This window comes from Stenella coeruleoalba (assembly GCF_951394435.1).
Source record: "Stenella coeruleoalba genome assembly, chromosome: 3".
NCBI classification, from domain to species: Eukaryota; Metazoa; Chordata; class Mammalia; order Artiodactyla; family Delphinidae; genus Stenella; species Stenella coeruleoalba.
Window position 1 is genome coordinate 151,563,414 of NC_137148.1, and position 26,868 is coordinate 151,590,281.

General features: G+C 40.7%; 3 protein-coding genes across 5 annotated transcripts in view; 1 reads left to right on the forward strand and 2 right to left on the reverse strand.

Moving 5' to 3' along the window:
- Nucleotides 1-4,092, reverse strand: part of LOC307183197 (UDP-N-acetylglucosamine--peptide N-acetylglucosaminyltransferase 110 kDa subunit-like) — a 43,081-nt gene extending 38,989 nt beyond the window's left edge. Inside the window, exons 1-2 of the mRNA XM_079915366.1 lie at nt 3,967-4,092; nt 2,260-2,327 (exon numbers count right to left, since the gene is read on the reverse strand). The gene's annotated coding sequence lies outside the window, so the exon portion shown is untranslated. The remainder of the gene's footprint in view (nt 1-2,259; nt 2,328-3,966) is intronic.
- The window catches only part of LOC307183206 (metabotropic glutamate receptor 7-like), a 582,198-nt gene extending 559,234 nt beyond the window's left edge, over nt 1-22,964 (forward strand). The window contains exon 7 of the mRNA XM_079915377.1: nt 22,495-22,964. The gene's annotated coding sequence lies outside the window, so the exon portion shown is untranslated. The remainder of the gene's footprint in view (nt 1-22,494) is intronic.
- On the reverse strand, nt 8,181-26,849 carry LOC307183211 (centrosomal protein of 78 kDa-like; the record flags this gene model as incomplete). Of its 3 annotated transcripts, none has more annotated exons than XM_079915420.1 (3): nt 8,181-8,564; nt 16,423-16,566; nt 26,495-26,849. In XM_079915420.1, the coding sequence occupies 2 exons, from the start codon at nt 26,847-26,849 to the stop codon at nt 16,469-16,471; spliced, it is 453 nt and encodes a 150-aa protein (XP_079771546.1). In that variant the 3' UTR covers nt 8,181-8,564; nt 16,423-16,468. The 3 variants fall into 3 exon arrangements, with proteins under 3 accessions (XP_079771546.1, XP_079771545.1, XP_079771544.1); XM_079915419.1 differs by lacking the exon at nt 8,181-8,564 and adding an exon at nt 11,333-15,652; XM_079915418.1 differs by lacking the exon at nt 8,181-8,564 and having other exon boundaries at nt 11,333-16,566.
- Between the last annotated feature and the right edge of the window lie 19 nt (nt 26,850-26,868).

A 26,868-nucleotide genomic window follows, 5' to 3' on the forward strand; every position in this document is an offset into this window, starting at 1 on the left:
TTCTTCCTTCAGTTCTTCATGGATTTTGGTATTTTCTTCTTCATGTATTTTGGTTTCACCTTATTCAGGGCAAATATGTTAAAAATTTTTGTATCTTCCCTCTCTTTATCATAAAATGTCTCTTTTCATATCTAGTAAATTTTTTGTTTGTTTTAAAGTCTATTTTTTCTGGTATTAGTATAGCCACTTCAGCAATGCTTACGGTCGCTATTTGCATGATGTATAGCTTTTCATCCTTTTACTTTGTACACATTAGACTTTTGAATCCAAGCAGTGTCTCCTATAGAAAACATTTTTTAATACCCAGTTCGACAATATCTGCCTTTTGATTGTATTGTTTAATTCATTTACATTTAGTTTTTATTATTGATATGGTAGGATTTATTTATGTCTATCATTTTACCTTTGGTTTTCTACATGTCTCATGTTTTTGTTTTTTTGTTATTGTTGTTGTTCCTCCATTTTCCTTTTATAGTAAGTAGATATTTTCTACTGTAACATGTAATTCCTTTAATGATTTTTAACCACATTGTTTGACTAATGGCTGCACTAGTGCTTATGTAATACATCTCAGAATCTCTTCAGATTTTTACTAGGTTCATTCCAGACAGAAACAGAAACTGTACTTTTATAGAGCTGTATGCCTTCCCCTCTTTTTTGTTTTTATTACTTTTATATATGTTACATACTTAACAACATATTATTATAATAATTACTTCTCACAAGCTTATTTTTTCAAAGAGCTTAGAGAAGAAAGTTGAGCAAATAAATATTTTTGAGTTTGTCGGGTTAATCTATTTACCATTTCTGGTTCTCTTCCTTTCTTCCTGCGGAATCAGCTTATGATCTACTGTCATTTTTATTCTAACACAGCTTTGTTCTCACTGCCTTCGTTGTGCCATATCATCAAATATATGATATTTCTTTATGTTATATAGAGAACAGTCCAAATATAGTCATTGTTTAGGCACTTACTTTTTAAATTTGTTAAGAGAAGAAAGGAGAAGAAATTTGAAATTACAGTATCTTTTATAATTCCCTACACAACTGCTCTAGTCAGCATTCTTTGTTTTGTTTTTATGGCTTGAGTTACTGTCTGCTATCATTTGAAGAACTTCTACTAGTATTGCTTGTGAAGCCCGTCTGCTAACAATGAACTCACTCAGTTTCTGTTTCTGTTTCTGAGTTATGGTGAAGTATTGATGATAAGTTGTGGAGTGGTAGGAAAAACTAAAATGCGATGTGCTGTATGATGTATGTTTCACTGAAGTGTCTTGGTCAAATTCTAATGATTTATGATAGAAATCACATAAAGCAAGCATCACAATTCTCCAGGAATGTTCTGTAGAATGCTAATGTTAATGATGAATATGTGATCCCAAATCTTTCACTTGTATTGACCTTATCTCATTAATTCTTCTCCCAACAATGCCGTAACTAGAGTTGAGTTCTAAAGTGTACCTTCCTCTTTTCCAATAGAAATGGTCCCACAATTTCAGAAAGTTCTCAAACGTGAAAAAGTACACACGGCGTTTATCACGTTTGCAAATGTCAATGAAAATGCTAAGGTAACACTGTCCAAAAGGCAATATTCTTCTGTGAGGGCACCCAACTTTAAACAAATACACATATTCTAAATACAGCTTAGATCTGTGACATGTTTTGGCCAATGAAGTGTGAGCAGACATGATGGCCTTCAATGAGCAGCAGAGGCCTTAAATGGGCTTGTGCAGTTGGGCTCACCTCTCATGTTTCAGTGAACTTTGTGAGAAGACAGGGCCTGGGAGCTGCGGCCTCACAGTTGGGCTCCAGAGGAAGATGTGTGTTACAGACCTCAAACTGACCCAAAACACGGAGCAAACCAGCCATCTAGAGGTCTAAAAGAGAGCCACTGCAGCTAGCCAATAGGTCCAAGAAAAATAAATTCTTGTTTATGGAACTGAGTTTTGGGTCGATTTGTTCCAAAGCATTATCACAGCAAGAGCTGACTAACACAACATGCTCCATCCAAATCATTGTTATGTAAATGGATGCCACCATGCCTACAAGTAAGGCAATTGTGTACTCAAATTGTGAGAGTCCTTGAACTCTTGGTGCCTCTCCAACACAATGTACATGGCTAAATTTCCACAAATAAGTTCACTAATATACCACAAAGATCTCCCTAAGCTTTTATTAAATGTAATGCAAAGTTCTTTCTTTTCATTTTCTGCTTCTACATAGTTAAAATGCTTTTTATCAATGTAAAATGGCTCTTACCTTTTGGCTTCTGTCGTGAGAGTCTTTTGAACTCTGAAACACTGTAGGATATCACCTATATATGGAATCTAAAACATACAACAATTGAATGAATACAACAAAAAAGAAGGAGAGTCACCGATATAGAGAACAAACTAATGGTTGCCAGTGCGGAGGGGGAGGAGGGGGCAATACAGGGGTGGGGAAGTGAGAGATGTAAACTACTGGGTGTATGACAGGCTCAAGGATGTATTGTACAACACAGGGAATAGAGCCAATATTTTGTAATAACTGTAAATGTAAAGTAACCTTTAAAAAGTATATAAAAATTTTTTTAAAAAGAAATCATACTTAAAATTCGAAACAATTTAAATGTCCATCAACAGGAAAATGCACATATAAATTATTGGATTTCCCTACACGGGAATCCTACGTAGCGAGGAAAGTACATGAACTAGATAGATCTTTACATGTCAGCATGGATGAACCTAGCAAAGATAACACTAAATAAAGCAAGTAACAAGAGAAAACAAAATAGAATACGATATGCAGTTTAAGAATACTTAAAATTGTAGCCTACATAGAAAGACATCCATGCCAGTGATGGAGACCAAGTTCAGAGGAGTGGTTACCCAGGGTCAGCTGGGGAATTGCTGTGCTTGGGAAAGTGGTCACACCAGAGACTCTTCAACAGGAATGGTAATGTTTCACTTCACACGCTGGCTGGAGGACGGAGGAGTGTCTGCGATGTTATAATGTGAGCACGCTGCATGTAAAAGCCATTGCTGACCACATCTAGGGGAACTGATGCGTGGGAGCTGGTAGTGGGTGGAGGCATCCAGAAGGTGGTGGTAGAAGAGGAACGTTGTACACGTAACGCCTAAGGCCTGACCAGAGGACGACCACTGCTCTAGAAACTGGACACAAATCCAATTTCTACGGCCAATCTTAGAAGACAAACTGAGGCATATTTAAAATTTTAACACTTTATGTGCGCAAAAATAGATTCAATTCACGCACCACAAAGCGGAAGAGGTGAGGAGCACTCCAGCCACAGGAGCTGCAGAGATGTTTATTTTAAAAGGGCAGAAGCAAAGCAAGGAAACGAGTGATTTGCTATGGCTTTAACGCCTAGTTGGTGGTTTGTGACTGGGTGTCCTCAGCGGTGTTCGTCACCCTGAGGCGCTGACAGGCTTAGATTTGGGTTGGTTTAAGTAGGCGGCCGCATCGCTAGAGCCACCGCAGGCTAACGGCCTCCTTGCAGGGTTAATTTACTAACACCAATTGTCTGAGTCCTTCCTCTTACTCAGTCACTTCACTTCCTACGCCTCAGTTTCTCTTCTCTAAAGTGGATATTCAGTAGTAAATTCTCTGTGGAGGTGTCAGTACAAAACGAAGTGATTACTAGGAACCACGATCATGTCCTGAATGCACGGAACACGTCACCGTTTGCCAACCACCGTGTCAAGTCAGCAGAAACGACAGAAATTAAGAGCTCTCCGCAGAAATTCACACACCCGTGCACCAGGTAAGGGACCACAGGCAGACGTTCACTCAGCCTTTCCTGCGTCCCTCAAGGAGTTCACGCTCTCTCCTGGGCGGGGCGAGCACAGACACTTTGCGGGAGTTTAACTACTTTTAAAATGCGCTGATACAACCATGTCTCACTTTTGTTTGGATCAGTCAGCAAACGCTTTTCGGAAACCCCAAATTCTCCACACCTCCTACCTTTTGCGCTGCCGTAGTCTCGAAGCTGCCGACACCGCTCCTCAGGCCGCGTCGTCATGGGAGGCGGGTCTGCGTGCGGACGCACGGCGAGCGCGCGGAAGTCTTCGAGCCCCGCCCCCACGGGCCCGCCCGGAGGCTTAAACCGCAACCCCGCGGCTCGGGAGGCAGTTGATGCCCGCGCCAACACCAGGCCGCGCGTGGGCTCCGGAGCGCGGCATGGAGGCCCCGGCCTAGGTGGGGCCCGTGGCCCTATGTCTTCTGGCTGCTACGCCGGTCCTGCCCACGATGCGGGGCCGCAGCCGCCGGGTCGCAGCCGCCGGGCGGTGGGCGCGCGAGGGGCTGGGAGGCGAGCCGGGACCCACAGGCGGGTGTGGGCATCCTGTCTGCAGCCAGCGTCCCCGAGGCCGCGCTCAGGCCATGAACACTCGGTGAAGCTGCGCCCGGACAGCACGGCCGACTCCTTCTCGCGCTCTGGGGCCCTGTGCGCGCTGCAGGACTCGGTGCCTCTGCCCTCCGTGCGGGCTTCCCTGAGGGAGGGCCTGCTGGGCTTAACGCCGACCGCCTCCGCGGGGGTAGACTGGGCGCCACTCCTGAGCACCCTCTGCCCCTGATCTGTATCCAGAGCTTCTTCCAGCCACGGCTTGTCGAGACAGGTTTGTACTTCCCGCTTCCAGGGGCCCTCGTGTGGGCGCTGAGAAGCGGGGTATTAAATGGTTAAAGGTGGAGGGTGGGCACTAGACCCGATGCCCAGTGCCCGGATGTGCGTGCACTAGACGGGGCGTGTGGCCTAGGACTCCTGCCAGCTCGGTGACCCCGGCCGGGTGCCTTAAGGCTTCAAGGTCTCAGTGTTCTCATCTGTAGCATGGGCTTAACAGGACCCAGCCTCCGTGGCGGTTACAAGGATGCACTGTGTTAATGCTTCTAGACTCTACAAAGTAGAACACTTAGCACAGTTTGGAGTATCGTTAATTGTTGCACAGATGTTACCTGGTCTGTTGAATGACTTTGCCTGGTACACACCAAAGCGGTTAGGAAATGGATATATCCCAGCTTCATTTCGTTTCCATTCAAACAGGGCTCAGGAAAAAAAATTTTTTTCCAATAGGTGTATCATATATAGTGGAAAGAGCACCGGTGTCAAGGCAGCTTAGGGTTTGAATTCCAGGGCTTATGCTCTCTGTGGCCTGGACAGGTTTCTTTTGCACAATCCCCACACTTGTAAAATGACATTAAAAACCACTCTTTCTGTGGGTTCTTAGAATTAATTAAGCAGGTTATGTGTGTAAAGTATCCTGGCACTTGAATGAGTTGTCAGAACCAAGGGCTGCTGGAGACGATGCTTCTGCCCTAGGTAATCGTCCCTTCTACTGGGCAGCAAGTAAACACAAGCACAGGAGTCAGTGCTCTGGAAGAAGTGAGTTCTGCTGCTACAGAGCACAGAATCTCTTTTTTCTTTGATTTAATTTTTATTCTATATTGGAGGATAGTTGATTTACAATATTGTTAGTTTCAGGTGTACAGTAAAGTGATTCAGTTATACATATATCCATTCCTTTTCAGATTCTTTTCCCATACACTTTGTTACAGGATATGGAGTAGAGGTCCCCGTGCTATGCAGTAGGTCCTTGTTGATTATTTTATATATAGTCGTGTGTATATGTTAATGCCAAACTCCTAATGTATCCCTCCCCGCCATCTTTCCCCTTTTCAGAGCACAGAAACTTGGAAGGGAAAGTTCAGGGTAGGATTCTTGGAGGAAGTGCCGTCCTTTCTAAGGATGTGTAGAAGCTCCTGGGGTGGCAGGAGAGAGCAGTGTGTGTTGAAGTTTGAGAAATGTAAGAAAATATGGCAAAACTAATGTACAGGGCTGGAACTCAGGGTTTGGGAAAGAAATGAGAGTCGATACTGAAAACTTAGTGGGGCCCAACAGAAAGGCGCCTTGTTTGTCCTGTCAGAAGTTTGGATGTTTATCCTGAAGGCTGCGGGAAACACCAAAGAACAGTGATTTGGAATTCTGGTTTAGAGGCTCACTTGGACCTCCATGTGGAAGGCAGTTGATTGGGTGCAGGGTGAATTGTAATCTAAGGGTCCCACTTAAGTTATAAAAGGTGGGACCGGGTTTTGCAGATCTGAGAGAGAATGGGTGAGGCCTGGTGACCAGTTAGAAAAGGGAGGGCAGCAAGCGTGGGTGACAGTTTACAGCTGCATCTTTTTGAGAGATACAGAGCACAGTAGAAAGGGATTGGGTGTGGCGAGAGGATCTTACTTCATCTTCAGTGCTTTAGAGGGGCCTGGTAGATAGGTCTGGGCCCAAGGCACAGATGTGGGCTTTTGGGAGGACAGGTGTTTGAAGGCATGGTAGAGACTTAGGTTATCCACAAGAATATCCAAAGAATCATAGGTCTGAGAGTTTTTTTAAGTGGGTATATTTGAGGATGTTTATAAGCTGAGAGAAAGTAGCCAACAGAGGAAGGGTGTAAAGATCTAGGAGAGGAAGTGATTGTTCATTTGTTTTTGAAAGCTGAACACTTATCGTGTGCCTGGCCCGTTTCTAGGATCTGGGGTTCACACCATCTGTTATCTCTTCTGCAAGGACAGTTCAATTCATGCCCCGGTGAACAGAAGTCAGATTATTCTTTGCATCCCATTCAGGTGTAAGAACTGTTTTGTACCTCTGAAGGGAAGCAAGCTCTATCCTTTGGTCACCTGCTGATGATAATAGCATTGGCTGAGACCTGACCATTTACAACGAAGGCACTTCTGTAGGTAATAAGTTCCAGGAGGGCCCGAACTGAGTATGTCTGTTTCAGCATTTAGCATGGTTTAGCATCTGAGAGGCCGGTACATTATTGGCATATAGTAGACTTAAAAATGAACATTTGTGGATTGTCTGAATGAGTGGATTTGTGTGATTCACATCCTATTTGCAGGTCCTATGCCCTGCAATGGATTTTCAGTGTCAGGTTGTGACAGTATTTATGACGGGGATTGGCATTGTTCCCTATCTAATGGATAAAGATTACACATGAAAGGACTTTACACTGACATCCTAAAAGCCTCATACGAATTACTTAACAAAAAAATAAAATTGGATTCTGTATAATTTCTAATTTGTAAGCTGGCCAGAACACTGGTATTTCAGCCAGTCCTCTGGTAGTTCCGATGACGTCCCCATGATCACCCAGGCATAATCAGAATGGCTTTAGGATTTGGGAGCCAAAATGTTCCTCAGTATTTACGGCTTTGCTCGTCCATTTAAGAAAATGGACTATTGAAAAAATAGCTTCAGACACAATATGGCATTTTATGATTTAGCATGAAATCTGAGAAATATAGAGGTTATCGGAAGCCTGCAATGGTAACGTTCCCTCTGCTATTGAAGTTATTGTCTTTAAACAAAGATTCTACATCACTAATGCTATATATATATATTTTATGATATTCAGGTTAATTTCCAATTCTAAGGAAGTAATTGGTTGGTTGGTATGAGAGATGGTGTGGCTTCCAAAGGTGAAAAGTATTATTTTGTTGTAATTTCCGGCTACCTAAGGATGGGAGAGGCCCAGGACACTGCAGTCAGTATATTATGTGGAGCAGGTTATATTGTGGTTTATTTATGAAGTTTTACATGTTTATTTTCTTCTTTGCGGTACGCGGGCCTCTCACTGTTGCGGCCTCTCCCGTTGAGGAGCACAGGCTCCGGACGCGCAGGCTCAGCGGCCATGGCTCACGGGCCTAGCCACTCCGCGGCATGTGGGATCTTCCCAGACTGGGGCACGAACCCGTGTCCCCTGCATCGGCAGGCAGACTCTCAACCACTGCGCCACAAGGGAAGCCCACATGTTTATTTTCTATGCAAGTTTGTGTGCTCCTTTTTGAGTTTTGGTAGATAAGTGTTTTGTAACTTTGGAATACTTGGAGTTATATATATATATATATTTTAATGTAGTAGTTAAAGCCGTGGAGAGTGTACTAGTCTACCTAGGTTCAAATTCTGGCTTTACCCTATGACTTCCCTGTGGCTTCCTCTGCTCACCTATTAAAAAGGAGGATAATAAGTCTGCTGTGGTGAGTTACATACTAAGTGCTATTTAAGCATTTGCTATAATGATCGTGTATACTCGAAGGCAAGGAACTTGCCCCTCGATCGTCTCTGTATTCCTAGTGCTTAAGAATTCCTAGTGCTTTCCTAGTGCATTGTCTTAGGATAGAGATAGCTCAGTACAGTTCTTCTCACTATAAAGTACTGTTACGTTGAAAGTCTTTGCTTGTGTACTAACAATCTATGACATATCTGCTGAGGACAAGGAAAGGAATAGTTTTAAAACTGCAATGGATAACAAAAGATTGTATGATGTAACGCCTTTATTATGTAATTATAAAACTAACAAATGATCATGGTAGAAAATATGAAAAACTCCTAGACAAAAGAGAGATCAACAACATTTGGAGTAACTTTCAGAGTGTAGAGTTGTCCATGAATATTAGTGCTTTCATATTTTCCAGGACTTTAAGTAGACTCTGCTTCTTAAGAGTCTATTCATGATATTTTACTTTAATGATGTTTTCATCATGGGGACACACACACACACAGAAATCTGTTAAAAAAAAAAAAAGAAAGGCATGTAAATCACTGATGTTTCAGATAGCCACATGAAATAAAGTGAGAAAGGTCAACAAGCTGAAAGAATGTGGAGTAGCATCTCCTTAATTGCTTACATAACTCTGATAATTACCTCTTTGTGGATAAAGTAATTAATGGGGAATCTAATTCAAGAAAAATGTATGAACTTCAAGCCTTCTCAAAGCCAAGTATTTCTTTCCACAAAAGGTTACTTTCCACGGCCGTGCTTCCTTATTACCAGACAGGGAAAGAGTATTGTATGGCAAAGGATCTTCCTGAAGGAGGGTGCTTCCCACACTGATTGTCATAAATGACTTCGGAATTACTGTTGCTGTATTACCAAAATCTTAAACTAGGATATTTTTGACAAATGCGGTTCTTAGTTAATTTTTAGAGCTACAAACTGTCAGATGGCTCTGAAATGACAATTGTCTGGCTATTCTTCAGGGTGATCACAATACGGTAATGACCTTGAGGTATCACTAAAAAGCAGGAAGGTGTGAGTCTTCCTTTGGTTCCAGAGTGAAATGCGAGTTGGAGTTGGAGTTGGAGTTGGAAAAGAGGCCCACAACCAAGTGATAGAGAAGGAAATGTGAGGTCATTGGTGAAAAACCAGGTTGAAGTTAAGGTGAAGAGGCATGAGGAAATGGGCAACTGTTCCAGTATTACAAAGATCATCAAGAAGCATATCCATGAATGTGGTTTGTATTGCAATCTGCTGAAAAAGAGACAAATATCCTGGCCCGGCCTTCATGGAGATTATGTTTTATTTTTCTGATAATAGATTATTGTTGAAAAGGGCCTCCTATAAATTATAACCATGCAAAGGCAGCAAGATAATTTATTTTTCTTTATGTATGTGTTTCTCATTCCTACTCACTTCTATCGTAGGGGAAGAGAAAATCACACACACAAAAAAATGTCAATTCTCAGCTATTCCTTTTCAAAATAATTTTTTTTCCAAATTCCAGTGGAGGCAATAGGTTAACTGTTAAGATTTGTAAGCCTCAAAAAGCTAGATTTTTACAAAGTGTAGCCAAATTCCATTCCATAAATAATAGCTTTGGAAAGAATATGTGGTGATGCAAAGTTGGGAAAAGCTGGTTTTCCTTCCGTGAATGGCTTCACTGTGTTGGGAGAAGAGGCAGAGAAGAAATCAAAGTAATTAAACATGGGGTGAGTTTTCCTGATAGGGGACTCTAGTGCTTTAAAATAGACTAGATAATCCTAGGGATAATCTGAGGGTAGAACAGACCAATGCCTCATTTCCAGTCTGGTACCCTGGAAGAAAACAGTGTATTTCCTTTGAGGTCTTGAGAGGTTTTTCTTCTGCTTTGTTTTGGTTTTGGTTCATTTTGTAATCAACCTTATTAAGGTATCATTTACATACAATAAAATGCAGACATTTTTAGTCAACGGTTCAGTGACTTTTAATTAATGTATACATTTGTTTAACTACCACCCCCATAAAGATAGATAACAATCCTAAAACCCTAGAAAGTTTCCTCCTAGGCTTTTGCAAAAGTATCCCCATCTCCCACCCCAAGGCCACCACGGATCTGCTTTTTATCTTTAGAGATGACTTTTGCCCAGTTTAGAATCTCATGTAAGTTGAATAATACAGTAGGTGCCCTTTTGATCTGGCTTCACTTGCTCAGCATATGGTTTTTGAGATTCATTCATGTTGGGACGTTTTAAACCAGGACTTTAGCCTGGGTGGCTGATGTTGTCTGAAGGCACCTATAGGTACACCTGAGTCTCTGGCATTGTCACTGTCTGTTCTTGGCTCAGTATTTTCAACTTTACTAAGAAGCACAAGGTTGAAGTAAGGAAGATCATTGTCAGTATAATGGAGGTGAAGTGGGTTCTGTTATATAATATTCTCAGCAAAAATTGACCTGCTTGGAATCATTGTGTTGATAATCGACAAGGATTCTCTTCCTCCAAAAGCCTTGATACTACATAAAACTTCTAAAGGACGCTGTCCTAGGACCCTTCTTTTAGTTTTCATATTTTGGGAAACATTTCTGGAAAATTCAAATGCTCGCAACCTGAAAGAAGCAATTATTCACCTGAAGGCTAACTCTGCTAAAGTTGAGTTGTCCGACCTTTACATACTGATAGAACCCAAATAGCCTTGCAAAACAATGCTCTCTTATTGGGTATAAGCATATAGATTGTTTAAGATGGACGTGTATATGCAGTAAAGTGAAAAAACAAAGAATCTTTGAGTTTCCCTTGCTTGGTTTTTTTTATTTTTTCATTTAAGTTTCTATAGCGTATGCTAATAGTTCAGGGAAACCTCAGGTTAGTTTTAGGTCCACTCTTTACATAAATGTTGAAGTACTCCATACCCACCTTTTTTCTACCTTCCTTCTTGTCTTCCATCTTTCCTTTCTAACTTCTTATAATCCATTATACTTAATCCTGCATTTGCTGAGGTGGCAATTAGTGTAGGAAAATACTGTGAAATTTTGCTGTTCAGAATGCCTGTTGACCAAATTCTATACTGAGAAAAGGTCTGAATTTACCCAGAGTAACCCTTTCTCAGCGTCTTTGAATAAACGCCATAGAAAGTGGGCTATATATAATATCCTGACAGGTATGTAGAACTCATAGCAATTGCCCTAAAGAGCTTACCTAGCATAGATGCATATGAATGCATTTAATGATTGTTTTATTGGCAGCAGTGCCAACATACACAGTCTGTTTGGTTTTATATCATTCTCATTACCTGCTCTTTACCACTGTATACATTGCTAATGGCGTGGTTTCTATGGCTTGTGAATTTCACGGCCAAATAATATGTAATTTATTGCACACTTCAGTGTAGAAGATGGAGACTCCATAACTTTTCGTGTGCTCTTTGCCCCTTTGGAATGTATTACACTGAGATCAGGCAAAGTAATAAATGTATTTCAAATGTGCGTGATAGCTAAACATCAATTAGGACTGACGGGCAATATTTCTGCTTCCAGCAACATAACGGTTTTTAAAGACTAAGCCATTGAACGCGGAGTCACTGAACATGGGACTCAGTTCACTGGGATCCTTCTTAGAAAAATAAAGGACAACTTGGATTGGATTTGTGTGGCTTATTCAAGTAGTAACTAATCAGCTACATCTTGGTAAACTTAATTTGTCACAATCGTTTGGTATTTTATTAACTCTCTTCCCCTTCTTCCCCCGACTCTCACGAGAACGGATCATGAGTATCTTACAACATACTAAGTCATCTTCCATCTCTGTTAATCTAACTACAAACGCACACTTTCCTTATCCAATGTAACTTACTGTCTTTTAGAGTGGCTGGGGTTTTAATTCTCTACAAAATTAAAACCAGCAAAGAGAAACATTTTCAAGGAGCCACCACATTGTAGCGCTTTAGAAAGAAGACTTTAGAATTAAGGGCAACTATATCATTTTATAGCTAAAGCACCTGAGGCCTAAAGTAGGAAGGTAACCATCAAGGTCAGGGAAGGGGTGGAAGATCAGGTTTCAAGCTAAGGAAGAGTCTACAGGGACTCAATCTGAGCAGGTCGGAAACTGAAAGAGACCACAAATGTTCTAGGAAGGCTGGCATCTGGCCTCAAGTGTGGCATTCAGACAGGGAGTGGGCCCGGGGGGAACTGCGCTTCTGCAGTAGGCAGAGAAGTCCACTTCCTCTCCGGAAAGTGCCACTGACATCAGGGAGTTGAGGGGAAAGAGCAATGAATTCCAGTCCACCTGAGAAAGAAAGCCAGTCTGATTAACTCTGAATTTAGGCTTATTTCAGATACTTCTTGAGAAAGAACTTGGACAAGAGCAAGTCCCACGCAGCCTCTTTTAAATCCATGCCCAGTATTTTCTGGTGGAGCTGCTTAAACCCTCCAAGTGACTCCAGTATTTTAATTTCACTCTGTATTTAATTCCGACAGTTCTATGATTGACTATTTAATGGTCAAATGAGTAGGGTCACAAAAGAGTGTGAATGTATTTTACAGGATGAGGATGGGCGGAGTGGAGCAGTCTGGAACAGGACACCAATAAAAACGGATCTTGGTAAAGAAGAACGTCTATTAGAAATGGAGAGGAATTCGCAAGGAAATTAGTGCCTGACACCACGCCCTTCTCTCTGCATGTTTAGAAGCTAGTTTCTAATTTTATTTTCATAGGAGATGTGCCTGTGATGAATTGTCTTTTACCTCCACACTATTTATCACATGGACATATTGTGAAGTTTGTGTGAGAGAAAGCAAGTATTAGAATGTGTCTTGCAAGGAGCTATAAACACTTCCTGGAACAATCTAGGGTAGAAGGAAAAGGAAAGGAAGGTGGAAACAAAGCAGAAAGACAGCTAATGATGCTGGAGTCTCCCGCTGGGATTTGTGGTATCTCTTTTTGAAACTAAGTACAGAAAGTCAGACCTTGAGTGATTGTTTCTTGATCACGGTTTGTTTTCATTTTTGTTCTTTTTTTGCTCTCTCATCAGTTACTCCAGCCAGTGCCAAGTCATTTTCAGTTTCAGTAAGCATGCCTGTCTTGTTTCCATTTGCATTATTCATGCAAATGTTGATTGAACTGATGACCCCGAGTTTTCATGGAAACATTAGATACACCAGTGGATACATTTCTTAATTTTAGAAAAAAATTACCGAGTGAAGGTTAAAATAACTCCTCTTCAATTTGTCATTTAAAAAAAAGCTTTTCCTAACATACAATACTTCATTGCCTAATAATGCCAGATAAATGAAGAATTCCTATGATTTCATGAATGCAGGCTAATCTGTATATTTTTTTGGCAGGTATGACCGTTACCGAGGGTAATGGCCTGGTTTGCTGGCCATGTCCTGTCTCCTAGAAAGTTGTACTTTCTGTTGTCTTTCAGTTGGTCCATTGGATATCAGAGGTGAATTTATAAAACTATACTTCCCTTTACACTTACTTTGTTTTGTTTTGTTTTACTTGAAGTATAGTTGATTGACAATGTTGTGTTTCAAGTGTACAGCCAAGTGATTCAGATATATATATTTATTTTTTCAGATCCTTTTCCTTTACAGGTTATTACAAGGTGTTGAATATAGTTGCCTGTGCTATACAGTAGGCCCTCGTAGTTTATCTACTTTATACATAGTATACACTTACTTTGTATGATCCACGCTGGTCAGACCACATAATTATTTTCACTTCTGATATAATATTTTCTGGTGCAACCTCAAATCTTTGATGAGAAGATATTTTAAAATAAGTTTAGCATGTGTGTGCTCTAAATCCAACAGTAGTTATTAGAGATATGATTTTGCACTAGGTATTCCTCTCTTTTTTGTTCTTGGCCAACCTATTGAAAATTAGTTTTTATTTTCTGGTTGGTTTGCTAGATGTTTATGACTATAATAAAAGTCTTAAATTTTGTCGCATATGTTAAAACACAATCTGAATTAGCAGTGGATATTGTGCTATACATAAGGGCTGTGATATAAATATAGTTTCTAACTTCAAAAACATATAGCCTAGAAGGGAACACAGACACATATGCAGCAATTATGGCAACTGCATTAGTTTACTAAGTGAAATAGTACTGAGATGGATAAAGTGCTAGCAAGCCTTGAACAGCCAAATCAGCTTCAGGAACAGATGTGCAGTTCTTTAAAAAACATTTTTAACGTTTTTCCAGCTACATGTAGCATATAACTTAGCATAAAATCGGTATGGGTTTTATTTTAAGTAATTTAGCATTTTGACATCCTCATAATGAAATTAAATCCAAAAGGAGATTTCTCTCCATGATCTCTTGAAATGGTCCTTGATCATCCACAATATTTCCCATCATCACAACGGTGGTACCAAGGGCAGGGAACTCCAACATTATTAAAGTTTCATAAAGCAAAGTGAATTTTAAGAATATAATGTCCCCAAACTGATAAAGGACTTGACAGATAATTTCAAGGGAAGCATAAATTATTTTCTGTTTGTCAGGGGGCAAAAATATTTAGGTTGAGTTAATGAATGGTAGAGTTTTTGAGTGGAGAGTGTCCTTAAAATATTATGAAGATCTGTACTGTCAACAGATGCTAGCCACGTGGCGTTATTTATATTTAAACAAATTTAAAAATAAGATTAAAAATTCAGTTCCTCATTTGCATTTGCCATATTTCAAAGATGTTTATTAGCTCCATGTAGCTGTTGAATACTGCTTTACATAGTACAGATATAGAATATTTTCATTATCAACAAAAATTTTATTGAGCAATACTAAAATTATACCCAGATATGCACAGAGAAGGCAACCAAGTCTCAAGGAAATAATATAACTTCCCCAAGATCACACAGCTGTGTTTTTAAAGAAAAACAAAACGACACAAAGGAAATAGTAAAAGAGGCATTAAAGAAACCCAGTAAGTTTCTGGAGCAGTCAAAGTAGGGTTTAAAAGTGCATACTTAGCTGTTAGCAGGGTTGAAGCTCTTGATGTAAGATCTACCTGCCTGAATTTGGACATTAGCATTTTATGCAATGAATTAAAAGCAAAAAATAATTTCAACGAATGGCTACCAGCTCCATATTTTTAGCCACTGCTGTGCTGCCAGGTTATGTTTATCACTTTCATGTACCGGGCACCACTGTGAAATGTGACGGTTTATCTGACCCCAGAGAAATCAAGAAATCTTGTGGGGGTTATGGCTATATTTGAAAAGGTTGATTTTTAAATGCATCATGCAGACTGGCCCTGTTTTAAATGGGATTCCTGCCATCAAATAATCAAAATGTAAACTGTCTTCTCACCTTGCAAAAGTCAAAGATAGCCACTGCATCTTTATTATTTCGTTGAAATCCAAATATTATTTTTCCATTCTCTAACTTGTTTTCCTCACAGTGTGATCAACTATTGCCAAGGAAGGAAAGGTTAGATTTATCAAAGATTGCTAAAGGCCCCCTAGGTAACTGAACCCTCAGGAGAAACAATCGTCATGTATTCTTTTTCTGTTGTTTCAGTATCTTCGTAGAGTCATTTCAATATGTTTGGTTCTGTAGCAGAGGTTCTGTGAAGTGCTTATCTTCCTCTGAGGTCCAGAAAGCCTGCGAGTCTGTGGGTAAAGATGGGTAAGGAGAGAGAGGGAAGGAGGCTAGAGAGAGGCTCAGTGCTGAGATAAGGACAGTGTTCTAAAGCCTCCTGGGGGTGAGGATGGGGTGCACAAACACCCACGACTAATCTAGACAGAAACTGAATAATCAAGGGGACGACCAGTGTGAAGTCATGTGGTCACCTCTCCCTCTAGAAATAAACATTGCCCTCAGTAAGTCTCCTCCCGCTCCAGAAGAGCATTAGGAAGGTCTGGAGAGGGGGATTATTGGCAGAAATGGAAAAAGCAGGTTGAAGGGATTAGCCTGGAGCAGAGAGCCCAAGAAACCCAAGCCAGTAGATGGAAGGCAGACTTTTCCTGGAAGTCTCCAAGCCCAAGTCAAGTTCTGGGACCACCAAGTACAAGTCAAAGAGTGCTCATTAAACCCCTTTGGGCCCCCACGGGAGTGGAGGAAGACTGGACAGAGAGGGAGAAGGGGCCATTGAAGGTACAGTATTTACTATGGGATTTAACTCCTCAAAGGCCTCCCAGTAGCTTCAGATCTGCTCAAGAATCCTTCATGTCCTGCTGGTTTGCAGCGAGTGGCTCACAGCTTCAAGGCCTCCTCTGCCAGATGGAGAACCATTTCAAACATCCCGCCTCTATTTTGTACTGTAGCGATGGAGACAGGAAACGTGACCCCATTTTCAGGTTCTAAAGAGAAATTCTAAGTACCTGAAAGACTGAGGAACATGGTGGCTTTTATTTAAGATGTGGAGATACAGAGCACATACCTGGACTTGGGCCTGCAGCAGCACCGAATTGCACCAAGAGTTCCCTTTATTTTCTCTCGCATCTCTGTTCCTCCTTTTCTCTCTGCTGGATTAGCCATGGGGACTCCAAGTTCTTCATTGTGTGGTCCTGGTACCAAGATTCTCCTGGGAATTATAAAGCTATTCACCTTCTACATCGAGCACTTCTTATTTTTTCCCCAGCAACATAAGTCATCCTTAAGAGGGGTCAGGGTGCTAGCTCTTAAATATATTTTAGTCATCCCTTTGTACATTAAATTCTCTTTCTTGGAGACTGCTCCTGACATGGTGTTCACCGTGCTCCCAGCTGGCCTCCTGAAGTTCTGCCCTGCCTTCCCCAACAGGTACAGTTCAGGAGCTGCCTACCTCAGGGTGATAGGTTATCTTCTAGTTGCTTTATTCCTTTCCCTTTTATATTTAGAGAGTATAACTGGAATACATAAACTTCTCTATGACCACAGCTTTATTTGCAACCCACAGGTTTTGTTATGGCATATTTTCATTATCATTGAATTAATAAAATTCTAATTCCCATTGCAACTTTATCTTTGACCTACATAATGATCAGAAGTATGTTTTTAATATCCAACTATTTGGTAAAATATTGGTTATATAGTTTTAAATTTCTTGCTTATTCAGAGTCTTGTTTTATAACCAGAATATAGTCAATTTTATAAATGTGCCATGTGCACCTAAAAATTTCTGCATAATATATATATTCCATCATTGTTGGTGCGGTGTTTTATGTAAATTTAGGCCAAAGTTTTTCATGATGATATTCAGATCTTCTATAATCTGCTGATTTGTTGTTGTGGTTCTATGTTTCTGATCTAGGTAATTTAGATTTTTCTATTTCTACTTAGATTTTTGGAATTTCCCTTCATATATTGCATTGAAGTTTAGATTTATAATATATTCCTTGTAAAGTAACAGTGGGTTTTATTATCCTGCCTTATCGCCAGTGATACTTTTTGCTTTCAAATCTATGCTAACATTAAAAAATCTTCTTCAATTTTACTTATTGTTGTTATGACATAACTTTTGAATCCTTTCATTTTCAATCTGACTCTTGTCTTTTGTAGGTGGCATAGAATTATGTTTTTTGTTTGTTTCAATAATCCTTGTCCTTTAATTTGAGTATTTACAGTTAATGTATTTTCTTACAGACCATTTACTCCTTGTTTACTCGTTGTCCCACCTTGTTATGTTCCTTTTGCTCTTATTTCTTCCTTTGAGATTTCTTCAAATTCCATTTTCCCTTATATTAGCTTGTTACTTTTACACAAGTAGCAGTTACACATGTACCATGACTTATTAGCTCTTGTACTGCTTCTCAAGCAATGCTGAGATCTTAAATTTCTTTTACTACTTTTTCTTCTTCCACTTGTTTTAATGCATTCTAATTTTTGATATATTTTATTATTACTCTTTTCTGCTGTTAGATTTTATTTAGTTTTATCCACTTATTTCCGTGATAACTCAGGGTCATTAGTTCAATCAACGTTTGCATGAATAATGCAAATGGAAACAAGACAGGCATGCTTACTGAAACTGAAACTGACATGGCACTGGCTGGAGTAACTGATGAGAGAGCAAGAAAAAAAACAAAAATGAAAACAAACCGTGAACAAGAAACAATCAGTCAAGTTCTGACTTTCTGTACCTAGTTTCAAAAAGAGATACCACAAATCCCAGCGGGAGACTCCAGCATCATTAGCTGTCTTTCTCCTTTGTTTCCACCTTCCTTTCCTTTTCCTTCTACCCTGTATTGTTCCAGGAAGTGATTATAGCTCCGTGCAAAACAAATTCTAATACTTGCTTTCTCTCACACAAACTTCACAATATGTCCATGTGACAAATAGTGTGGAGGTAAAAGACAATTCATCACAGGCACATCTCCTATGAAAATAAAATTAGAAACTAGCTTCTAAACATGCAGAGAGAAGGGCGTGGTGTCAGGCACTAATTTCCTTGCGAATTCCTCTCCATTTCTAATAGACGTTCTTCTTTACCAAGATCCCTTTTTATTGGTGTCCTGTTCCAGACTGCTCCACTCCACCCATCTTCATCCTGTAAAATACATTCACACTCTTTTGTGACCCTACTTATTTGCCCATTAAATAATCAGTCACAGAACTGTCGGAATTAAATACAGAGTGAAATTAAAATACTGGAGGCACTTGGAGGGTTTAAGCAGCTCCACCAGAAAATACTGGGCATGGATTTAAAAGAGGCTGCGTGGGACTTGCTCTTGTCCAAGTTCTTTCTCAAGAAGTATCTGAAATAAGCCTAAATTCAGAGTTAATCAGACTGGCCTGCTTTCTCAGGTGGACTGGAATTCATTGCTCTTTCCCCTCAACTCCCTGATGTCAGTGGCACTTTCCGGAGGGGAGGTGGACTTCTCTGCCTACTGCAGAAGCGCAGTTCCCACCGGGCCCACTCCCTGTCTGAACCCCACACTGGAGGCCAGATGCCAGCCTTCCCAGAACATTTGTGGTCTCCTTTCAGTTTCTGACCTGCTCAGATTGAGTCCCTGTAGACTCTTCCTCAGCTTGAAACCTGATCTTCCACCCCTTCCCTGACCTTGATGGTTACCTTCCTAATTTAGGCCTCAGGTGCTTTAGCTATAAAATGATATAGTTGCCCTTAATTCTAAAGTTTTCTTTCTAAAGCGCTACCATGTGGTGGCTCCTTGAAAATGTTTCTCTTTGCTGGTTTAAATTTTGTGGAGAATTAAAACCCCAGCCACTCTAAAAGACAGTAAGTTACATTGGATAAGGAAAGTGTGCTTTTGTAGTTAGATTAACAGGGATGGAAGACGACTTAGTATGTTTTAAGATACTCATGATCCGTTCTCCTGAGAGTCGGGGGAAGAAGGGGAAGGGAGTTAATAAAATATCAAACGACTGTGACAAATTAAGTTCACCAAGATGTAGCTGATTAGTTACTACTTGAATAAGCCACACAAATCCAATTCAAGTTGTCCTTTATTTTTCTAAGAAGGATCCCAGTGAACTGAGTCCCATGTTCAGTGACTCCACGTTCAGTGGCTTAGTCTTTAAAAACTGTTATGTTGCTGGAAGAAGAAATATTGCCCATCAGTCCTAATTGATGTTTAGCTATCACGCACATTTGAAATAAATTTATTACTTTGCCTGATCTCAGTGTAATACTTTCCAAAGGGGCAAAGAGCACACGAAAAGTTATGGAGTCTCCATCTTCTACACTGAAGTGTGCAATAAATTACATATTATTTGGCCGTGAAATTCACAAGCCATAGAAACCACGCCATTAGCAATGTATACAGTGGTAAACAGCAGGTAATGAGAATGATATAAAACAAAAGACTGTGTATGTTGGCACTGCTGCCAATAAAACAATCATTAAATGCATTCATATGCATCTACGCTAGGTAAGCTCTTTAGGGCAATTGCTGTGAGTTCTACATACCTGTCAGGATATTATATATAGCCCAGTTTCTATGGCGTTTATTCAAAGACTCTGAGAAAGGGTTACTCTGGGTGAATTCAGACCTTTTCTCAATATAGAATTTGGTCAACATGCATTCTGAACAGCAAAATTTCACAGTATTTTCCTACACTAATTGCCACCTCAGCAAATGCAGGATTAAGTATAATGGATTATAAGAAGTTAGAAAGGAAAGATGGAAGAAAAGAAGGAAGGTAGAAAAAAGGTGGGTATGGAGTACTTCAACATTTACGTAAAGAGTGGACCTAAAACTAACCTGAGGTTTCCCTGAGCCATTAGCATACACTATAGAAACTTAAATGAAAAACTAAAAAAAACCAGCAAGGGAAACTCAAAGATTCTTTGTTTTTTCACTTTACTGCATACACACGTCCACCTTAAACCATCTATATGCTTATATCCAATAAGAGAGCATTGTTTTGCAAGGCTATTTGGGTTCTATCAGCATGTAAAGGTCAGACAACTCAACTTTAGCAGAGTTAGCCTTCAGGTGAATAATTGCTTCTTTCAGGTTGTGAGCATTTGAATTTTCCAGAAATGTTTCCCAAAATATGAAAACTAAAAGAAGGGTCCTAGGACAGCGTCCTTTAGAAGGTTTATAGTATCAAGGCTTTTGGAGGAAGAGAATCCTTGTCGATTATCAACACAATGATTCCAAGCAGGTCAATTTTTGCTGAGAATATTATATAACAGAACCCACTTCACCTCCATTATACTGACAATGATCTTCCTTACTTCAACCTTGTGCTTCTTAGTAAAGTTGAAAATACTGAGCCAAGAACAGACAGTGACAATGCCAGAGACTCAGATGTACCTATAGGTGCCTTCAGACAACATCAGCCACCCAGGCTAAAGTCCTGGTTTAAAACATCCCAACGTGAATGAATCTCAAAAACCATATGCTGAGCAAGTGAAGCCAGATCAGAAGGGCACCTACTGTATTATTCAACTTACATGAAATTCTAAACTGGGCAAAAGTCATCTCTAAAGATAAAAAACAGATCCGTGGTTGCCTTGGGGTGGGAGATGGGGATACTTTTGCAAAAGCCTAGGAGGAAACTTTCTAGGGTTTTAGGATTGTTATCTATCTTTATGGGGGTGGTAGTTAAACAAATGTATACATTAATTAAAAGTCACTGAACCCTTGACTAAAAATGTCTGCATTTTATTGTATGTAAATGATACCTTAATAAGGTTGATTACAAAATGAACCAAAACCAAAACAAAGCAGAAGAAAAACCTCTCAAGACCTCAAAGGAAATACACTGTTTTCTTCCAGGGTACCAAATTGGAAATGAGGCATTGGTCTGTTCTACCCTCAGATCATCCCTAGGATTATCTAGTCTATTTTAAAGCACTAGAGTCCCCTATCAGGAAAACTCACCCTATGTTTAATTACTTTGATTTCTTCTCTGCCTCTTCTCCCAAGACAGTGAAGCCATTCACGGAAGGAAAACCAGCTTTTTCCAACTTTGCATCACCACATATTCTTTCCAAAGCTATTATTTATGGAATGAAATTTGGCTACACTTTGTAAAAATCTAGCTTTTTGAGCCTTACAAATCTTAACAGTTAACCTATTGCCTCCACTGGAATTTGGAAAAAAAATATTTTGAAAAGGAATAGCTGAGACTTGACATTTTTTTGTGTGTGATTTTCTCTTCCCCTAAGAGAGAAGTGAGTAGGAATGAAACACATACATAAAGAAAAATAAATTATCTTGCTGCCTTTGCATGGTTATAATTTATAGGAGGCCCTTTTCAACAATAATCTATTATCAGAATCAATAAAATATAATCTCCATGAAGGCCAGGCCAGGATATTTGTCTCTTTTTCAGCAGATTGCAATACAAACTACATTCATGGATATGCTTCTTGATGATCTTTGTAATACTGTAACCGTTGACCATTTCCTCATGCCTCTTCACCTTAACTTCAACCTGGTTTTTCACCAATGACCTCACATTTCCTTCTCTATCACTTGGTTGTGGGCCTCTTTTCCAACTCCAACTCCAACTCGCATTTCACTCTGGCACCAAAGGAAGACTCACACCTTCCTGCTTTTTAATGATACCTCAAGGTCATTACCATATTGTGATCACCCTGAATAGCCAGACAATTGTTATTTCAGAGCCATCTGACAGTTTGTAGCTCTAAAAATTAACTAAGGACCATATTTGTCAAAAATATCCTAGTTTAAGATTTTGGTAATACAGCAACAGTAATTCCGAAGTCATTTATGACAATCAGTGTGGGAAGCACCCTCCTTCAGGAAGACCCTTTGCCATACAATACACTTTCCCTGTCTGGTAATAAGGAAGAATGGCCGTGGAAAGTAACCTTTTGTGGAAAGAAATACTTGGCTTTGAGAAGGCTTGAAGTTCATACACTTTTCTTGAATTAGATTCCCCATTAATTACTTTATCCACAAAGAGGTAATTATCAGAGTTATGTAAGCAATTAAGGAGATGCTACTCCACATTCTTTCAGCTTGTTGACCTTTCTCACTTTATTTCATGTGGCTATCTGAAACATCAGTGATTTACATGCCTTTTTTTTTGACAGATTTCTGTGTGTGTGTGTCCCCATGATGAAAACATCATTAAAGTAAAATATCATGAATAGACTCTTAAGAAGCAGAGTCTACTTAAAGTCCTGGAAAATATGAAAGCACTAATATTCATGGACAACTCTACACTCTGAAAGTTACTCCAAATTTTGCTGACCTCTCTTTTGTCTAGGAGTTTTTCAAATTTTCTACCATGATCATTTGTTAGTTTTATAATTACATAATAAAGGCATTACATCATACAATCTTTTGTTATCCATTGCAGTTTTAAAACTATTCCTTTCCTTGTCCTCAGCAGATATGTCATAGATTATTAGTACACGAGCAAAGACTTTCAACGTTAACAGTACTTTATAGTGAGAAGAACTATACTGAGCTATCTCTATCCTAAGACAATGCACTAGGAAAGCACTAGGAATTCTTAAGCACTAGGAATACAGAGACGATCAAGGGGCAAGTTCCTTGCCTTCGAGTATACATAATCATTATAGCAAATGCTTAAATAGCACTTAGTACGTAACTCACCACAGCAGTCTTATTATCCTCCTTTTTAATAGGTGAGCAGAGGAAGCCACAGGGAAGTCATAGGGTAAAGCCAGAATTTGAACTAGGTAGACTAGTACACTCTCCACGGCTTTAACTACTACATTAAAAAAATATATATATATATAAGTTATATATATATATATATATATATATATATATATATATATGTATATAACTCCAAGTATTCCAAAGTTACAAAACACTTATCTACCAAAACTCAAAAAGGAGCACACAAACTTGCATAGAAAATAAACATGTGGGCTTCCCTTGTGGCGCAGTGGTTGAGAGTCTGCCTGCCGATGCAGGGGACACGGGTTCGTGCCCCAGTCCGGGAAGATCCCACATGCCGCGGAGTGGCTAGGCCCGTGAGCCATGGCCGCTGAGCCTGTGCGTCCGGAGCCTGTGCTCCTCAACGGGAGAGGCCGCAACAGTGAGAGGCCCGCATACCGCAAAGAAGAAAATAAACATGTAGAAGTTCATAAATAAACCACAATATAACCTGCTCCACATAATATACTGACTGCAGTGTCCTGGGCCTCTCCCATCCTTAGGTAGCCGGAAATTACAACAAAATAATACTTTTCACCTTTGGAAGCCACACCATCTCTCATACCAACCAACCAATTACTTCCTTAGAATTGGAAATTAACCTGAATATCATAAAATATATATATATATAGCATTAGTGATGTAGAATCTTTGTTTAAAGACAATAACTTCAATAGCAGAGGGAACTTTACCATTGCAGGCTTCCGATAACCTCTATATTTCTCAGATTTCATGCTAAATCATAAAATGCCATATTGTGTCTGAAGCTATTTTTTCAATAGTCCATTTTCTTAAATGGACTAGCAAAGCCGTAAATACTGAGGAACATTTTGGCTCCCAAATCCTAAAGCCATTCTGATTATGCCTGGGTGATCATGGGGACGTCATCGGAACTACCAGAGGACTGGCTGAAATACCAGTGTTCTGGCCAGCTTACAAATTAGAAATTATACAGAATCCAATTTTATTTTTTTGTTAAGTAATTCCTATGAGGCTTTTGAGATGTCACTGTAAAGTCCTTTCATGTGTAATCTTTATCCATTAGATAGGGAACAATGCCAATCCCCGTCATAAACACTGTCACAACCTGACACTGAAAATCCATTGCAGGGCATAGGACCTGCAAATAGGATGTGAATCACACACATCCACTCATTCAGACAATCCACAAATATTCATTTTTAAGTCTACTATATGCCAATAATGTACCGGCCTCTCAGATGCTAAACCATGCTAAATGCTGAAACAGACATACTCAGTTTGGGCCCTCCTGGAACTTATTACCTACAGAAGTGCCTTCATTGTAAATGGTCAGGTCTCAGCCAATGCTATTATCATCAGCAGGTGACCAAATGATACAGCTTGCTTCCCTTCAGAGGTACAAAACAGTTCTTACATCTGAATGGGATGCAAAGAATAATCTGACTTCTGTTCACCAGGGGATGAATTGAACTGTCCTTGCAGAAGAGATAACAGATGGTGTGAACCCCAGATCCTAGAAACGGGCCAGGCACACGATAAGTGTTCAGCTTTTCACAAACAAATGAACAATCACTTCCTCTCCTAGATCTTTACACCCTTCCTCTGTTGGCTACTTTCTCTCAGCTTATAAACATCCTCAAATATACCCACTTAAAAAAACTCTCAGACCTATGATTCTTTGGATATTCTTGTGGATAACCTAAGTCTCTACCATGCCTTCAAACACCTGTCCTCCCAAAAGCCCACATCTGTACCTTGGGCCCAGACCTGTCTACCAGGCCCCTCTAAAGCACTGAAGATGAAGGAAGATCCTCTCGCCACCCCCAATCCCTTTCTACTGTGCTCTGTATCTCTCAAAAAGATGCAGCTGTAAACTGTCACCCACGCTTGCTGCCCTCCCTTTTCTAACTGGTCACCAGGCCTCACCCATTCTCTCTCAGATCTGCAAAACCCGGTCCCACCTTTTATAACTTAAGTGGGACCCTTAGATTACAATTCACCCAGCACCCAATCAACTGCCTTCCACATGGAGGTCCAAGTGAGCCTCTAAACCAGAATTCCAAATCACTGTTCTTTGGTGTTTCCCGCAGCCTTCAGGATAAACATCCAAACTTCTGACAGGACAAACAAGGCGCCTTTCTGTTGGGCCCCGCTAAGTTTTCAGTATCGACTCTCATTTCTTTCCCAAACCCTGAGTTCCAGTCCTGTACATTAGTTTTGCCATATTTTCTTACATTTCTCAAACTTCAACACACACTGCTCTCTCCTGCCACCCCAGGAGCTTCTACACATCCTTAGAAAGGATGGCACTTCCTCCAAGAATCCTACCCTGAACGTTCCCTTCCAAGTTTCTGTGCTCTGCAAAGGGGAAAGATGGTGGGGAGGGATACATTAGGAGTTTGGCATTAACATATACACACGACTATATATAAAATAATCAACAAGGACCTACTGCATAGCACAGGGACCTCTACTCCATATCCTGTAACAAACTGTACGGGGAAAGAATCTGAAAAGGAATGGATATATGTATAACTGAATCACTTTACTGTACACCTGAAACTAACACAATATTGTAAATCAACTATCCTCCAATATAGAATAAAAATTAAATCAAAGAAAAAGGAGATTCTGTGCTCTATAGCAGCAGAACTCACTTCTTCCAGAGCACTGACTCCTGTGCTTGTGTTTACTTGCTGCCCAGTAGAAGGGAAGATTACCTAGGGCAGAAGCATCGTCTCCAGCAGCCCTTGGTTCTGACAACTCATTCAAGTGCCAGGATACTTTACACACATAACCTGCTTAATTAATTCTAAGAACCCACAGAAAGAGTGGTTTTTAATGTCATTTCACAAGTGTGGGGATTGTAGTGCAAAAGAAACCTGTCCAGGCCACAGAGAGCATCAGCCCTGGAATTCAAACCCTAAGCTGCCTTGACACCGGTGCTCTTTCCACTATATATGATACACCTATTGAAAAAATTTTTTTTTCCTGAGCCCTGTTTGAATGGAAAGGAAATGAAGCTGGGATATATCCATTTCCTAATCGCTTTGGTGCGTACCAGGCAAAGTCATTCAACAGACCAGGTAACATCTGTGCAACAATTAACGATGCTCCAAACTGTGCTAAGTGTTCTACTTTGTAGAGTCTAGAAGCATTAACACAGTGCATCCTTGTAACCGCCACAGAGGCTGGGTCCTGTGAAGCCCATGCTACAGATGAGAACACTGAGACCTTGAAGCCTTAAGGCACTCGGCCGGGGTCACCGAGCTGGCAGGAGTCCTAGCGCGCACGCGCCGTCTAGTGCACGTACACCCGGTCACTGGGCACCGGTTCTAGTGCCCACCCTCCACCTTTAACCATTTAAAACCCCGCTTCTCACCGCCCACACGAAGGCCCCTGGAAGCGGGAAGTACAAACCTGTCTCGACAAGCCGTGGCTGGAAGAAGCTCTGGATACAGATCAGGGGCAGAGGGTGCTCAGGAGCGGCGCCCAGTCTACCCGCGGCGGCAGTCGGCGTTAAGTCCAGCAGGCCCTCCCTCAGGGAAGCCCGCACGGAGGGCAGAGGCACCGAGTCCTGCAGCGCGCACAGGTCCTCAGAGCGCGAGAAGGAGTCGGCCGCGCTGTCCGGGCGCAGCTTCACCGAGTGATCATGGCCTGAGCGCGGCCTCGGGGACGCTGGCTGCAGACAGGATGCCCACATCCTCCTGTGGGTCCCGGCTCGCCTCCCGGCCCCTCGGGCGCCCACCGCCCGGCCGCTGCGGCCCGAAGACATAGGGCCACGGGCCCAAGCT